Consider the following 17,024-nt stretch of genomic DNA (forward strand, 5'->3'; position numbering starts at 1 on the left):
ACAAGCACCACTGAATATTTTCTTGACAAGCTTTAAGTCATTAAGACATTCTGGGTTTCTGTTGCTTTTAGAGAAATGTTTTGGGTTTTTTTTCCCTCCACTGGTGTAAGATTCTTTTCAGAACGGTTGTATAGGTCCAAGGTGTTTACTAATGTAAGTAGAATGTTTAATCATAAATACAGATTTTTTACTTTTGTCATATTTAGGGCAATATAGCCTTGTTTGAGGCATGCTGTAAGGAGCGGATACAGCAGTTTGATGATGGTGGCTCTGATGAAGAAGACATTTGGGAAGAAAAACATATTGCATTTACACCAGAGTCCCAGAGGCGTTCGAGGTGAGAAATGTTTCTCTCATCCCAAACAACGCTACAGTGAGCCATCAATACTGAGCATGTCTTTGGTTCAGGCTGACTTTTAGCACAGGCTGTCCAGTGTAACTAACTTATTTCCATTCTGTGGAGAAATGAGTAGAGGGTTAGCTCTACTGTTGGTCTTCCAGCCCTAATCTGCAGAATGTGGCAACAGCTGCCCTGCCTACTCATTACTTCCTGCACTTCAACTTCTGTTTTGTTTTATTTTTCTTTTCCCTGCTGCTTTCAGATCTACTCAGCCATTCTTCCTGCTCAGCACTCTTCCAGTACCTAAAGGGGGCCTAGAGGAAAGCTGGAGAAGGGCTTTTGTCAAGGGCCTGTAGTGACAGGACAAGGGGGAATGGCTTTAAACTGACAGAGGGGAGATTTAGATGAGATACTGGGAAGAAGTTCTTCCCTGTGAGGGTGCTGAGGCCCTGGCACAGGTTGCCCAGAGAAGCTGTGGCTGCCCCATCCCTGGCAGTGTTCAAGGCCAGGTTGGACAGGGCTTGGAGCAACCTGCTCTAGTGGAAGGTGTCCCTGCCTGTGGCAGGGGCTTGGAACTAGATGAGCTTTAACGTCCCTTCCAACCCAAACCATTCTGTGATTTTTGCCTTGGGAAAGGCAGTCCAGCTCCACACCTCTGTAGAGCTTGCTGTCCTCTCTGAGTACCAGGGTGGTTGTGGACAAACCTGCACAGGAAACTGCATTGAGGGGAAGGAGCATCTGGTCCCCAAAACTCTCAGGGCTCTGCAGCCTCCCATAATATCTACTGAATTTTGTACCACAGTAGTCTTGGCTTTTCTGACCTTTTTATGGCTTCAGTCAGAGACCTGATCTCTTCTTACCTTTCAACCTTTAAAATGCATGTTGCACATACCTTCTGTGCAAAATCAATTGTTTGTTCGATGGTATTGTGGCTACTTAATGTGACATGTTTCAGGAACATCCTTTCCTTCTCGCATTACCTGGCTTTTTTTATTGTGCTCACCAGGAAAGAGAGAGATGCACAGAGTGTTTAAAGCATGTATGTAGTTAAAAAGGATGGAGTGGAATACAGCTGGGAGATACTTTAAAATAGATTTACTAGATTTTTTGTTAGATACTTTGCAATAAATGTTTTGCAAAACAAAGTTTTGTGTTTCAGTGCTTCAGTTGAGTGTGAAAAGACGAAACAGACCAACAATTTCTATACATATATCTGATTCCTTACTTTCCTTTTCTGTTCCCTTTTCCATGGCAGGAGTAGAACCAATCTTTGTCTTAAAAGTGGGAGGAAAAGCGACAGCCTCTTTACATGATCAAGTGATAATCTTTTAGTCCTGGGTTTTTTGAGAGAGAAATGAAGGGAATATTAGCAGCTGACAAATAATACTTCAGTTTATCTTTCAGAAATTATAGCAGTTGTAATTCTCTTTAGCCTCAAACTCTCCAGTATTTCATTGTGACTAGGGTCTGATACTAAATACAAAATATAAACTGTGTCTTTGTATGTCAAGTTCGGGCAGCACTGACAGTGAAGAAAGTACAGATTCTGAAGAAGAGGATGGAACAAAACAAGACTTGTTTGAATCACACACCAATACAGAGGACAAAATGGAAGTAGACTTAAGTGAACGTACGTAGCTTTTTTCCCAGCTGCTTTGGGTTATAGAAGTGTTAGCAGTCTTATTTTTAGTAGTTTCATCATTTACCATTTTTATTCTATCATAATATAGATGATCTTAAGGTCCTTTCCAACCCTAACTATTCTATGATTCTATGATTAGTGGTGGACTTGGTAGTTTTGGGTAATGGTTGGTCTTGATCTTGAAGGTCTTTTCATACCTAGTTGATTCTATGATTCTATGAAAGTAGTCTTACCCACTGTAAAGACTGCTTGCAACAGAGCATGCAAATGTTGGGAAGTTTGAATTCCTTACATGTCTTGAGTCAAGTTACTTAGTCTCTCTAAAATGCATGTTTCTACTCTTTAAGAGGGGGGAAAAGAGGAGGAAGAATCAGAAAGGGAAGGATGAAATGTAATCATTTGTACATCTTGAATGCCTGCAAAAACAAATGCATTAATTGCCAAACCTAAAACCTTGTTATTTTTACTGGAAGCCTTTCAGACCAACTTTTCATCTAACAGTGCTCTTCTGAAAGACTTCCTACAGAAAGCCAAGTGAATTTGCATTGGTCTGGTTTCATGTGTGAATGAAAGATGTGAATCAGTAGACTCATACGTGGAAACTGAACTGATGTAACTGATTTAAAAGTTTCCATGTTAAAGTCACAGTAGACTAAATTTGCTCTAGTTAAACTGGCAACATCAGTAGGTAAAAACCCTGTGTTTATCTAGACTGTAAGGAATTGAATTAAATTAAAATAGAAGGAAAAGTTAAGGGTTTTCTTTTCTTTTGTCAGATTGGTGTCGTTGGCATCTGTGTGTCAAACAAGTTTTGATCCATGTGGGTCTCCTCCCATATCTGTCTGGGCTGGAATTTCTAATTGCTAGTCAGAGCTTCCTTTACAGCCTGGTTTTTTGTATGTAAGTGTTAACAAAAATGTTTCCCTTGGGTAGGTGAAGTATTTTTGAATTGACCTATCCTAAATTAGATGCTGTTAAGTTACTCCAAAATTTAAAATCCAAATAAGTATTTTAAGTTGTAAAAAGCCTTAAACTTTTCTGAAACTTAGCAGTGGTGTTAGTGCATGAGAAATTATTTTAGAGACTGTCCATATGTAAGTTGACATGCTAATTTTCTGTGTTCAGGAAAATGTGCATAGGAAACCAAAAAAGGGATGAAAGCTCTTAAGATTTTATTATTATTAAAGATACCCGTTTTGAAAACTGATAACAACTGTTGTTAGGTTAAAGAATGAAGTGGGATACATGTATGCTTCTGATCTAGTATGGCTTATTGTTTTTGTTCTTCAGAGAAGCTATATTAGATTTTAGCAGAATTACTCCAAGTAACAGTTTTTAAAACTCTGCTTTACTAGCAGAATTTCCCTTTTGGGGAATGCTTTCATTTTTAACCATATAAAGAGGATTCTTCTGCATGTGCTTTAAAGTCTAGTTACGAATTTTGCTGCTCCTTTTGCAATGTACATATAGAGAATCAGTGAGTTGGGCATATGTGCGCTCATGTCCTTTATTGAAGCTTCTTCCTAATGAACTTGTTGATGATTTTTCAGCACCAAACTGGTCAGCTAACTTTGATGTACCCATGGAGACAGCACACGGTGCCAGTCTGGATTCTGTTGGGTCTGATGTGTGGAGTACAGAAGAACCTATGCCAGCAAAAGAAACTGGTTGGGTTTCCTTTTCTGAGTTCGCATCCTCTTTAAGGTAAGAATGTTAGTGATTCAGGGTAATCTTGGTTTCCTTGGGCTGTCTGTCTCTACCCAAGCCTGTGTTGGCAGCGTGCTGGTGGAATAGAAGGTGTATAGTGTATGGAGCCGAAGGGCCCCATGTTTGTAGGATGGGCAAATCCTAATATGCCATTGTTTTAGAGGGTTTTTAAAGAATATTTGGGTCTTTTAATATTGATCTCTGACCAGAATTTGGACTGATTCCCCCCCCCCCTTTGTAATTAATTTTTTTTAGTTTAGACTGAGCCCAGTGAAGGGTTGAATGTTGGCTGTAAGGGTCATAAAATGTTTGTGATGATTCTGTTTCATGGATGTTATAAGACAAATAGGTTTGGGGTTTTGTCAGTGCTCTGTTTTGTTTTAAACTTGCATGGTTATAAAGCCGTGATACCTAGGTTAGGCAGTTCTGCACTATTTTGAGAATGCCTGAGAAACACTTTCCTTCCTTGGCTTGAGCTCCACATAAAAACATAACTGAAGTCTGCTGTGTAAGTACTTAATCATATAGATGTAAATTTTGAGTTGCCAAATACTAGCAGTCAAGAACTGATTCCTTCTCCAATCAAACTCTTCCTGTTATACATCTGGCTCTTAATTGTCTGTTTAGGCATTAAAGAGCTTGGATATAAAAGTATTATTCCCCCCCCAGTGTAAACCAGTACATTGTTTCATGCTTGAGGCAGGTACGTTGATGGCCATATTAAGGGTTTAGAATATGAGGTCTTGGATTTGCCATGTTAGTGACTAGAAAGACATTCTTTAAATGGTGGGAAGTGTTGCAAGTGGCCAAATCTTGTCTTTTGAGTTCCTTCCGAATAAAAAACTCATAGCTATGCTACAAAAATTACTTCTGTAGTGGATGATGAGGACTGTGTTGGCAGACTCAGCAGAAAATCAAGTTATAAAGAGTGCATTTAGAAAGTCCATTTCATGTCATGTTGGAAACACTACAAGGAGCCAGCAATGTCTTATTTATCAGGGACATGTCCATTACTACTTGTAATCAAACTAAATAAAAGGTAAAATAAACCCAGCAGCAAACATACACACTCAGTCAGTTCAGTTCTGCTGGATTTTGTGTTACTAAACTTCTGTTCAGACTGCCTTCCCATGACTCCTGCAAGCAAACTTGCTATCACTCAGTTTCAGTAGAGTTGTAAGTCTCATAGGTTTGGTACAGGACTAAAAATACTGTTTTAAGAACACTTAATTCTGCTGTTTAGAAATGTTTCTAAAATTATTTTTACGTTGTATTTGAAGCTCAAAAGATTCCTTAAGAAGTAATTCTCCTGTGGAAATGGAAACAAACACAGACCCAATTGATCCCTTGAGTGTAAATGTAACTGCTCTTGCAACACAGCTAGAGAGTAAGTATGCTAAAATGCAAACAGATTGATTTTAAGGGTTGTACCCAAAAAAGAACCTGAACTTTAAAATTTGGGTTTCTAGAGACCTCTCATTTGGCTAGTCTTCTGTTCTGCCAGGTAATAAAAATGACTTATCAAAGAATTTCCTATTTAAAACAGGAGCCAGTGTAACTTGTCAGACATTTGGGATGATCACTCTTGGGGATATGGATGATGATGTTAAATCTGTTCTTTACTAGTTAAAATAGTTTCCTGTTTAAAACAGGGGCCAGTGTTACTGTTACCTGTAAAAAGCCTGCACCTCAGGAACAGAAAGGCATTACAAAGAACTTAAGTGTGTTCTGTTAGACAATCCTCACCTGTATCAGCGCTTCATTAGCTGAGCTGATGCCTGAGTGGTAGCCTCTAGTCTCTTACTCTGTGGCAGTAGGCCAGTAGCCTCAATGTGTTAAAATTTCCCCTTCCTGCTCATCTCTTTCCAAGTTACCTTCATTGTGGATGCACTCATACTTTCTTCATCTATGAACTGGTTAATTAGCACATGTTTGGCTTTCAGCTTTTTGTATATATTATACATGTATAACAGAATGAGAAATGCAGGTGAGAAGTCCAGGGAGACTGGACTTCCCAAAGGCTTGTCTGACTTCCCAAAGACTTGAAAACTTCCTGTCGCATTTGTACTGTGTGGGCTTGTGTATCGAATTTGGCTGTACAGAAAAATAATACATCCTTATAATCCTGCTGAAGCCTTGTTCAGGCAAACCTGTTGCAGTAGCAAAGAAAAATAGTTATGGAACCTGACTTAAGCATCTGTAAGTATTTACGCTCTCTCTATATATATGTGTGTAGTGGGGATTGCAGAAAAGTGATTTTTCTCTGTAAGGAAGAATTCAAGTGTACAAACCTGTGAAAATAATTGTTCTGGTTATATTGGCTTCTATGCTTCCTCATTAAATAAGGAGCCATGTACTAAATTATTTCTGTATATCTAGCCCCAGGAAGTGTTGCTATGGAGGCCAGCTCAGATGGAGAGGATGATACAGAAAATGCAGACAAGGTAACTGAAACAGTAATGAACGGCAGCATGAAGGAGACACTGAGCCTTACTGTAGATGCTAAAACTGAAACGGCTGTTTTCAAAAGGTGAGAATACCTATTTATTGTCTTCCCACCCTTGTAAAATAAGCACTGTTGATGGAATGCTAGACATCATCAGACAGAGTTCTTTACAAGTGGAAATTCCTGAGGCTTTAACTAGAAACGTTTTTCCGAAGTAATTGTTTTGAAATTTTCCTTTCAGTCAGTTATTATAAGACTTTCCTTATCAAGTTTTAATTTTAGTGGAAGCTGATTAGCAGAAGACTGACTAACTTTTCACCCTGATGCACATTATTGTGCATTTTTTTTATATACAGTTACTCTTTTAACATAGATTTGATAGCATGTCAAAGCTAAGCTTTTTGAATTTTGCACAGAATTGTTTGGTTTGGATTGGAACTCCATCCCTTTCATCCAGGAGGATGGAGGACAGAAGTTGAAGGCCAGCCAGGCGCTGCTCTTGAGTAACTTGTCTGACATTTGGGATGATCACTGTTGGTGGTATGGATGATGGTGTTAAATCTGTTCTGGACTAGTGAAAATAGTTTCCTGTTTAAAACAGGGGCCAGTGTTACTGTTACCTCTAAAAAGCCTGCACATCGTGAACAGAAAAGCAGTCACATCTGTTCTGGATCTGATGGTACACAGAATTCTAGAATAACCAGAACAACAAATTCCTTAATTTTGATACCTTCTGATACAAAGTGCTTGATTCAGAAATAGCTAATTTACAGTGTGGTTATATGCCATATTGCATATATCAACATTTGATCCTTTTAAGGGAATATAGCACATTTCCATCTTGTCTACTCAGATTTTGTGACTAAATTTAATGATCCAGTGCTTTTTATGTAACATTAAATCTTTACGTAGGGAAAAAGTAAGCTACTGAGTCTGACCTGCAAAAATAATTATGCCTGTATTAATTTGAGCTGGTGTATCCCTGCCCTTGCCCCAGTCTTGACAAATCAGAACATACTACTAGCATTTTGACATGCAACTGTCTTCTCATTATTTTAGAATAATTTCCTAGTATCTGTCCCTATTCTAGCTTTAAATATTGAAAAGAAATTGTTTATGTATCTTGAAAGTTGCTTATGAGTAAGTCAGTCCACTTCAGTAGAAGAAAATTCAGTCTTTGTCCTCTCATTGCCCTTATTTGAAATTCATTTTACTTAGTGCTAGTAGATAAGTATTATTTGCTTTGGATGGTTTTCAGTTACTCTCGCTTCCATCCTTTTGATTATGAAAGCAATAAATAACACCACCAGTCTTTAACACCTAACATGACTTCTTCGTATTTTTTTTCAGTACAGAGAAGGGAGCATTTACAGCTGCACAGTCCTTATAAATCAAATGGAATTGTTAGAGAAATTGAACCAAAGCAGTTTAGGGGAGGATTGTGACTCAGTGCTGACTGTGGTATAGAGCTGTTGTGCCTTGCTGACTTAGTAAATTATGCACCCGCTCTCCAGTTTATCCTGTATTATGGGAACACTTTTATATAATCTACACTCCTATTGTGTTAGATGTTTACAGTTGGATTTAGTTATCCATGGTGGTTTTAACTTCTCCTTAACTGCTTTAGTTCGCACACACTTCCAAGTTCTATGACTTCTGATACTGCTGCAGAAACTAAGCTGAGGAGTCAGCATGTGGTGCCGGTTCCTGCTTGAGCTGTGGAGTAAGCATGTCAATTCTTGTAGTTGAAAGGATACAGAGATGCAGAGGAAGGCAGTATCAGAGAATTGCCCAGGTCAGAAGGGACCTCAGAAGATAATCTGCTTCAACCTTTGTGGAAAAGGGATCCCAGGTGAAATTGTCTAGCACTCTGTCCAGTCACATCTTGAAAACCTCTAGCAATTTCCATTGGACTCTGGGATCTTGGTTTGGTTGGTGAGGAGAAATTAAGGGAATGTGGGAGGCTGAAAGGTTGAGGTCTCAAATACAGAGACTGTTCTACTCTGAGGCATGTGGCCTCCTACTGAGTCAATTTTCAAGTGGATTTCTTCAAACCAACTTTCAAATACACTAAAACAAAAATGGGAGAGAAAAGTAATGTTTCTTTTGGAATAAATATTTAAAATAATGGGGGGATTCTAGATTAAGAGACAAGTAGAGTAGCTAGAGGAGATCCTACTCTTGCCTGTGTTCCTGGCAAAGTGGATGCTTCCAGACCTAAGTTTTATATAGGTTTCTACCAATAGAAAACGGGTGGTGTTGAAGTCAGTGTTGGGGGGAGGAGGAGCATCGTAAGCACAGTAGGTTTTGGGGTTTTTTTTCTGGAAAGCTGCGAAGTCCAAGAGCATGGTTTCTGAATTTAGTTCAAAATGAAGAGAAGAATGCTAGTAGGGAGTATGCCTTCTTAAAAAATAGGAGATCAGTTCTGATGGTGATGGTGACGAGTGTTTTATTCTGAAAAAATATGGAGAGCATTAAGGCAAATGAGATGGAGAGACAGATGGGGAAAACTGGATTTTCCTGAGACATTTCAATGCAAAAGACTATTTTTTGCAAGCTCTGCAGATATAAGGAGCATGGGAGGAAAAAGAAGGATTCATTGAAATTTAGAGGATCAGTTGAAAGGAGGAATGTAAGAATAGGAAGAAAAAACAGTAGCCTTAAAATGTTCCTAACTTCTTGCATAAATAGGTTTGTTGCCACAGAGGTATTATATTGATGTTTGTGTCTACTTCAGATATACCTTGTTAACTATCTCTTGCAGGTATATGGTCAAATTTGTATCATAGTGCAATCATGATGGTGTGGCTGAGGTGGGAAGCGTATATGATAAGCAGAAAAGCTTTAATTGGAGACATAACACAAGTGTTCGTTCATTAATGACTTTTGGGGCTGCCTAGTTACATGGTAATGCCTACTATTGAGTGTACTGCTTTTTCACTGAACTATGTTTGGTTTTGTCTCCCTGGGAGAGTTCATGAAATAGTCTGGGCTGCAGTCTTAGTACCTCATAACCTATACATCATATTTCACTGTGGAATTATTAGGGAGATTAATGAAGATGATGATGAGTTAATGATTCTGCTGATATGTTCCATGGACAGACTTTATTAATGCCAGTTTCTGAGGGAATCTTGATTTGTTTTATACTTTCTTCCATTTTTGCATACTTCTGGCTTCAGAGTGTTGAAATCCTATCGGTATGTATAGTCAAGGATCATGACTGTGATTGTTACCCCTTCAGGCATTACACACATTCCTTATTTCTTTTCTGATTTTTATTTGTAATCACTGTATTTCCTGCCCTTTTATCCAGCCAAGTTTTAATGGACATCGACACCTGTACATTATTAGGTGTTTGTAAAGTCTAGAGCCATGTGCTTGATCTTCATGTTGCAATCATAACTTAAAATCCATTTGCATGTGAAACACAGACCCGTCTCCCAGTTTTCTTCTGTTGCCTGAAATTTCCCTATAAATAACTTCTTTCTTTATTTTTAAGTGAGGAAGGAAAATTGTCTACCTCGCAGGATGCTTCTTGTAAATATGTAGTAGAAGAGAATGCAGAGGTTACAGAAGAGGCTCCTTCAGCTCTGCAACCTACTAACAGCAGTCCAGAACAGAGGTAACTGCACTCAAGTATGCTTTCAATACTACAAATATCAGTTTGCAGCTTTTTCTAGTAGGATTGATGTAAAGGGATTAATAAATTCCTGTTTGTTATTGGCTTGATATGAACACGTGCTTGCATCTGTTTATAAGTCTCATCATTTGCTCTTGATTCTAAGACTCTTGAGTTGTCAGAAATGCATTTGCCTTTTACTATTTGTCCTGCAGGGTGTTGTAAATAATCCTGATTCTGTTTTGTGATATGTTGTCAAGTTAGAATAGTGAACAGATACAGCTGTGAAAATGATGATTTAAAAGAAAATATTAGGGGAATAAGATTTGTCCTGAAAACTTACGTAAGTTAGGTCTACCATTTTTTCATTCTGCATTTTACACCACAGAACAGTTTGGGGGTGTCCACTAACTAGTTCAGCTGTATGGAAAGGAAATGGTGCCTTAAGTCATGCTTGTTTGATTATGAATCAGTTGTTGTTTGTACCCTTGTCTTCATCAGATGTTAATCTGTGAAGATTTTTCAAAGTACGTAAATAATTAGTTTCAAATAAAACTTCTCTGAAATACGGAGCAGCCTGCATTGCTCAGCACACTTACTGGAGGAAAGAAAGAAGACTTTTTTTCTTTTCTTCTTTTCTTATTTATTTTATTTGGGGGAGGGGGGGAGAGCATCTGTCTGCTGGTGCGGTCTTGGAGAATTCAGTATGACTTTTGGGGTGTTTTTTGCCTCCCAACTTAAAATTGACTTCACTGAAATCAAATGCACATAGGGCAACACAGTAATCACCAGATATTTTAAATGCTTAATGCAGATGTCTCATACCTGAGCTAGTTTCTAGGGTTTAGTCAGGGCAGGATTTATCTTTATCTTAAAAGCCTAAAACAATCACGAGCTTAAAATAGGTGAGAAGACTTTGACCCTTAAAGGCAATATTTGATGAAGACCTTGCTCTGGAACTTAGGTATTCATAAGTACTTTAAAATTAATATCCAGGCAAGAGTTCACTGGCTTCGTAGCAGTACCAACTGCTTATTGAACATTAGGTACAATTCCATAGGCTTGTTTTTTGGTGGTAAGACAAAGGAGGGTATGCTGCCTTTTCCTGCTTGAGATATAGTTCAAGGGTGCCCAGAGGAACTGTGCTATCTCAAAAAAAACCCCTGTGTATGAAAATCTAAGTGTGTATTTTCTAAACTTAGTAATCTGTAGAGTCTGCTTCTCTTCCTGCAGGGCAGGGCTTGAGGGGTTAGAACTGGGTATGCTGCCTTCTTTTTGAGGTGAGGATGCTCTGAATAGGAGCATGTTCTGAAGGGAGAGAGGATTTACTTAATTAGAAGCAATTCTAGGAGTCACTTTTGCCCATAAACGGGTATGATTCTAAAAATCAGAATTCAGAATATGCATACACATTTTCTAAATGTGTATTTAATTAGTTGGTTTTAATAGTTTAAAAGCTATTGTGTTTCTTGACTTTAACAGATTTTAAACTATTAGAGAAATGCAGTATATCTCAAATCCTGTGAAAGTAATCATTTTGAAGACTTTATGGACACTGTGTCTAGATTTCTAGTGAAAGCAAAATTTAAATGCTTTTGTAAGCAAAGTTTTTGAGTACAGCTCTACATACAGAACTACATGTTGTAGTAGTTATACTGTCTGCAAACTAAGAGAGATGCAAGCATGTTCGGCAAATTTAGGTTCTGGATTTTAGGCTTGCTTATGGGCTAGTATGTCTCACGCCTGTAGTATTGGCTGTTAGGCTGAAACTCTGCTACCTTTTCCTGTAAGACATAACTTGGCAAATTTAGGTTCTGGATTTTAGGCTTGTTTATGGGCTAGTATGTCTCACATCTGTAGTATTGGCTGTTACGTTGGAACTCTGCTACCTTTTCCTGTAAGACATAACTTCCTGCTCTGCATAAACCCCATAAATTTAATCTAGTAAGAAAAAAAACAACCCAATCATGTATATTTGGTTAAAGTGGGAAACCCATAAACTCTCTCTCACAGCCACTTTGTTATCTGGAGGTACTGTTTTTATCAAGACAATGTTTTTAATGCTGGTAAGCATCAAGTTGTAGGGAAGAAGCCATGGGTACCGAGCGATTGCCTTCTGAGTGAAGATGCATGGTGTGAACCAACAGGGGGCGCTCGGAGCCAGCACTTGGCCGTGTTGCTCTGGAGTCGCAGGGAATCTCGATGGATTACAGCCTCTTTGTTATCTGGAGGTACTGTTTTTATCAAGACAATGTTTTTAATGCTGGTAAGCATCAAGTTGTAGGGAAGAAGCCATGGGTACCGAGCGATTGCCTTCTGAGTGAAGATGCATGGTGTGAACCAACAGGGGGCGCTCGGAGCCAGCACTTGGCCGTGTTGCTCTGGAGTCGCAGGGAATCTCGATGGATTCCTGCCCTCGAGTCCCACTGGCTGCAGTGGATTTCAGGGCTTTCTCTAAAGGTGGCTGTCACAGCAGAAACTCATAGCAGTGCAGTATAAGTACCAAGATAATTACAATTGTGCTTTTGGGGCTCCATGCATGTATGACTAGTGGGAGGAGTCCCCTAGGTAGGTCTTTGGCTGGTGGCCAGCAGTAGTCATCTCTGCAAAGAGATGAACTGTCATGGACTTCTTTCCAGATAACAAGTGTTGTGTGCACCATCAGACTTCCTGTCCATGCAGCAGTTACTTCTTACCTTCCTGGTATCCCTAAAAAGTGTTTACTTTTGTCGAGTTCTGTCTGTCTTTTGTCTAATGTGTACATATTTTTCTTAAAAAGTGTTTTTAGAGCTTAGCAGCCAAAGATTTAGCTAGGGGACTCCTGCTGGTCATGTGCATGTAGAGCACGGACCCAAGAGTGGCTTCTCTGTGATGTACACCATCAGAGAACAAGAGTTACAGGTAACTTTTCTCATATGTAGTTCCAAATGGTTTTATATTCTTTGAGGGACTCTTCAGATGGATTCAGTAGATTTGTACTGAATGGAAGTTGAGATTTATTTTTTTCTTGCCTTTCTTACAGTTAATGTTTTCATGCACTACTGATTTAATCTTTGTGTTACTCCAGAACAATTGAGTCCGTATTTACATCAAGCTTCTTACCTGTTACCTAGAAATGTATATACTGTTGTTGTTTTCACTTTTGCAGGTTTGCTCCTTACTTTCCTCCATCCTTATGAACTTTTCTTGCTAATGGACTGACATTCAAAATATTTGTGAAATAGCAGTTTGTAGATTAGACGAGTAACTAAAGCAGGGGTTTTGGGTTTTCTCAAGATGATGTTGTTTTTCCTGTTGTCTTAGCAGCTTATATTGAAATGCAACCTTAAATATTCCTGGTATCACATTTCACCTTGGAATAAGATTTGGAGAACTATCATAAATGTGCTTTTTCTCAGTGGTTCTCTTGGGCAGGTATCGCGTGTCTAGTGATCACTTAGTAGCTCAGTTAATAAAGACTAAAGACTCTGCAATGGTGTGCTCAGTTAATTAAAGTGCTATGCTTAATTAGGCAGTGAGGCCTCCAGAAAATAAAGGGGATTAGAGGAAGCAAATGCTCCAGCTCGAGGGTCATGCTACATATGATCTGGGGTTGTTGGTTTTGGGGGAGGTTTATTTTGTACCTACCCAAATTTGTTTTGAACGTTTCTTTTGCATACTTACATCTTTTTTTGGCCTCTTAGGACTGATCAACACACCCATTTAGGAGAGGCATCTGTTAATGGCCCTGTATGATATGTGATGTCTACTACCTTGGCTGAAGAAAATGAACTGATATCCAGGTGTTTGAGTGTTTCTTGAGGATTTCATCTAGACCCTGTTGAAGCCAGTCACTGCTGCACTAATTTCGCAAGGGATCAGGACCAGCAACATTTATATTCTAGATTTTAAGACATTGTACAGAAATTCATAAGTGTAAAAATATTGCACATTGAGAAATACCAATAATTTTTGCGTATGTTTATATTGTATTGTTCTAAATAATGGGTGGCCTGTGAAATAAGATCCTGCTACCCACGTAATGATGACAGTAGTGTTACTATAGTTAAAATGGCTGTAAGAATAGTTTTATAAAAAAAGTGAATACACAAATCTAATGTATTTGAGACATTACTATTTGACGATTAGTGTGACCAAAGTATTTAGCAGTTTTCATACATTTTTCACCTTGTAAAAAGAGAAGAAAAAAATTAATTCATGTTTCTTCTGAAACTGAAATGCCCTATAAATGTTATTTTGGTTGGTTTAGCTTACAAAAGTGATTTACATAAGAATTTTTTGGTGTTCAACATTTTACAACAGGTTTTTTAATTGGTAATTGTTTTCTGTATTGTTCAGAACAGATCAAAAATGTAAGTCTATCGGTAGAGATTTTAAGTATTTATTGCTACAACTTAGTTGACAAATTGATGTTACTGTAAAGCCATATGTTCTGTTAAGTCTTGTTTGCTTGAAACAATACCTTACAGGTGAAACACTAGAATATTTGAAGTGCACATGGCTTGTTGTGTTTGTGATTCACCTGCCTTTTAACCCATTCACCAAGATTTAGTTTAATACCAAGCATTATACAATGGAACATTTCAGAACAATCTACGTATTTAAAACGCTATAAACCTTTTAGACAAGTCAAATAGAAGAAATGCCTGTGCTGCTAATGCAATTACAGTACATGCATTTTAAAAGCTTATAGCGTTTTTAATACAAATTTTGGCAGCGGAGCATGTTAATTGTTACTTTCATTGTACTGATCTGTGTGAGGCTTTCATTTGTATGTTCTAAACCAGTTTTTTCTCAGCTGGTTTGTGTATATATATATAGTGATTATGGAAACTAATTCTGTGTAATTTATAATTTTCTATGTCAGTGTAAAATTCCAACAGCCTTCTCAAACAAACAGAAGCAATATAGTGTATATTGCCACATTGTCTGGTGAAAGGGTTAAAGTACTTCACCTCCTGCACTTTTAGATGCAAATCCTTTTTTGTTTCTGTAATAGTTATATTCATTTATTTTTTACATCGTTTGTTTTCCTGACCAGTATTTAAAGCCAAAAGGATACTCTAAACCATGGCCAATGATTTATTTTAGAAGGCGTCCCAAGCAACGTGCCTAAACATTACATTACATACAGAAATAATAAAACAAGCAAACTACATATGTATAATGGCATTGCCCTTATTGCTTCCTCTTGCATTTTCTGCATTAAATTTCAGTGGCATTTGTCATTGTAAATTGTTGCAAACCGATCAGTTGTGTGAAAAGGGAAGGGAGAAAAACCGCAGTATCATGGTGGAAACAGTAACTCTGGTTGCCCTTTTCTTTGTTCTTTACAGGTGATGAAATCCAATCGGTTTCTAAGTTGCTTTTTTTTCTTCAGTTCAGAATTACTTCCAGATTAGCTTGACCAAAAATGTTTTGTGTATTAGCTTTAAGGTTGGCAGCTGTCCTTCTATCACTTTCTGATCTGTTATTGAACAAGCAGGTTTGGAAACAAAACCACTCATTTCAATATATGAATTGCAATCCAAGTAGAAATCCCAAATACAGGAGAGCAGTGTGTTGGCTTACAGAAGTGATGCTTGTAAGGAGCAAAACTTCTGTCCATTCTGGTGGAGCTATTTGTCCCTTGCAAACAAGTTCAATTATCTAGCTATGTAGCCATTAAAAGTGATGGAGATACTAGGAGCAAATGACTTGAAACTGTGTTTCAGCCCTGTTGCCTCCAGTTCAGCAAAGTCTTCTAGTATGTTGTCCTTCCTTCTGTTAATGAACAGCCACATCCATCCCCTATCCAGTTAATAGTGAGCTCAAAATTAAAAAGGGGGAGAACTTTGTCCCACTTCCCTCTGCTCCTGATGGGTAATAACAGTTGAGTGGAGATGTGAGGAGTGGTGGTGAGTGGAATTCACCTTTCAGTGTAGTTTGCCTTCTAATTAAAGGATGCAGTAGAGGTAAACTAGGTTGGCTTACCTAATGCTGATTCCAGTGGTCTTGAGAGTTCTTCCTTTACTATTGCATTTATTGTCGGTTTTAACAGCTTGTGTGGTGGGGGGGGAATTAAGCCTGGGATATAACTTAGATTTGATGTAATGTGAGTTTGTTCTAAGGAGATGTAGGATGTGTTTTACCCGTTAACTGTATTATTACTTGTACAGGAATCCCAAACTTGAAGAGAAAGCTTTGGAGGTGTGTTTTGAAGGTTTTATGGCAGGTAGGGGAGGGCGTACACACTTTTTGCCATCATTTACCAACACTTTATGCTGCTCATGTAGGCTTACAAAGGTTTGAACATACCTGGAGAGTCCTTCTGAATGGCTGTGTTACCCGACCTGTTTAATCAAGTTTTACTTGCATGCAATGGAATTTGAGTCATCTTTATTAAAAGCTATTTTAATGCTTTTGCAAGATGGACTAAAGTCCAATCAATACCTTTGTACAGGTTGACTTCCTACAGCACAGAGCATTTAGCAGCAGTTAGGATGACATAAGCATTGCACATTTCACAGTGCTCTTTGAAATGCCTAGAGGCTCAGTCACTTGAAACTGGAGGAATAATGATGTCATTTGATCAGGGCAGTGGATTTAACCCTCAGCACTCTTCTGGTAAGGTTCTTTTACTCAAGCAAGAGTGCATTGCAAGAGGGGCTAGACCAGCAATGTATGCAATAACTCATTGCCTCATCCGACACGTCTCTGTTGTGTGGCAGAGTGCATGGTTCATGCCCTGTTGACCAGTTAAACTACTATTTTTAAGTGTAAGTGTTCTATACTAGATTTTCTAGCAAGATTATTCTACTTAAGTAAAAATGTGAACCCGTCATCTTGGCTAACATTAATTAAGCAAACATTCCCCCTGTTCAGTGAGTTGACAGGTAGTCATTGAGAAGACAACGGGATAGTTGAAAGAATCTCATTCATAGAATCAACTAGGTTGGAAAGCAGCTTCAAGATCATCAAGTCCAACCATTACCCTAGAACTGCCAAGACCACCATTAAACTATATCACTGAGGGCTTCATCTACATGGTTTTGAACACTTCCAGAGATGGTGATTCCACCACTTCCCTGAGCAGCCTGTTCAATGCCTGATTACCCTTTGGGGGGAAAAATTGTTTCCTAATATCCAGTCTAAGCCTCCCCTGGCGCAGCGTGAGGCTGAAAGGTCTTGTGTTATCACTTGTTACCTGGGAGAAGAGACCGACCCTCACCTTGCTACAACCTCATTTCAGGTATTTGTAGAGTGATAAGGTCGCCCCTGAGCTCTC

General features: G+C 38.5%; 1 protein-coding gene across 2 annotated transcripts in view; it reads left to right on the forward strand.

The window, feature by feature from the left end:
- PPP6R3 (protein phosphatase 6, regulatory subunit 3) overlaps positions 1 to 15,103 on the forward strand; it is a 45,051-nt gene extending 29,948 nt beyond the window's left edge. The window contains exons 17-24 of one of the 2 annotated variants that reach the window (XM_010010680.1): positions 207 to 337; positions 1,852 to 1,970; positions 3,533 to 3,686; positions 4,970 to 5,076; positions 6,069 to 6,219; positions 9,318 to 9,335; positions 9,638 to 9,760; positions 13,441 to 15,103. In XM_010010680.1, coding sequence (XP_010008982.1) covers positions 207 to 337; positions 1,852 to 1,970; positions 3,533 to 3,686; positions 4,970 to 5,076; positions 6,069 to 6,219; positions 9,318 to 9,335; positions 9,638 to 9,760; positions 13,441 to 13,492 — 855 coding nt within the window. In that variant the 3' untranslated portion in view covers positions 13,493 to 15,103. The remainder of the gene's footprint in view (positions 1 to 206; positions 338 to 1,851; positions 1,971 to 3,532; positions 3,687 to 4,969; positions 5,077 to 6,068; positions 6,220 to 9,317; positions 9,336 to 9,637; positions 9,761 to 13,440) is intronic. The other variant, XM_010010679.1, reaches the window with a different exon arrangement.
- Positions 15,104 to 17,024: the final 1,921 nt, after the last annotated feature.

Source organism: Nestor notabilis, unplaced genomic scaffold, assembly GCF_000696875.1.
Source record: "Nestor notabilis isolate BGI_N333 unplaced genomic scaffold, ASM69687v1 scaffold4783, whole genome shotgun sequence".
Classification (NCBI taxonomy): domain Eukaryota; kingdom Metazoa; phylum Chordata; class Aves; order Psittaciformes; family Psittacidae; genus Nestor; species Nestor notabilis.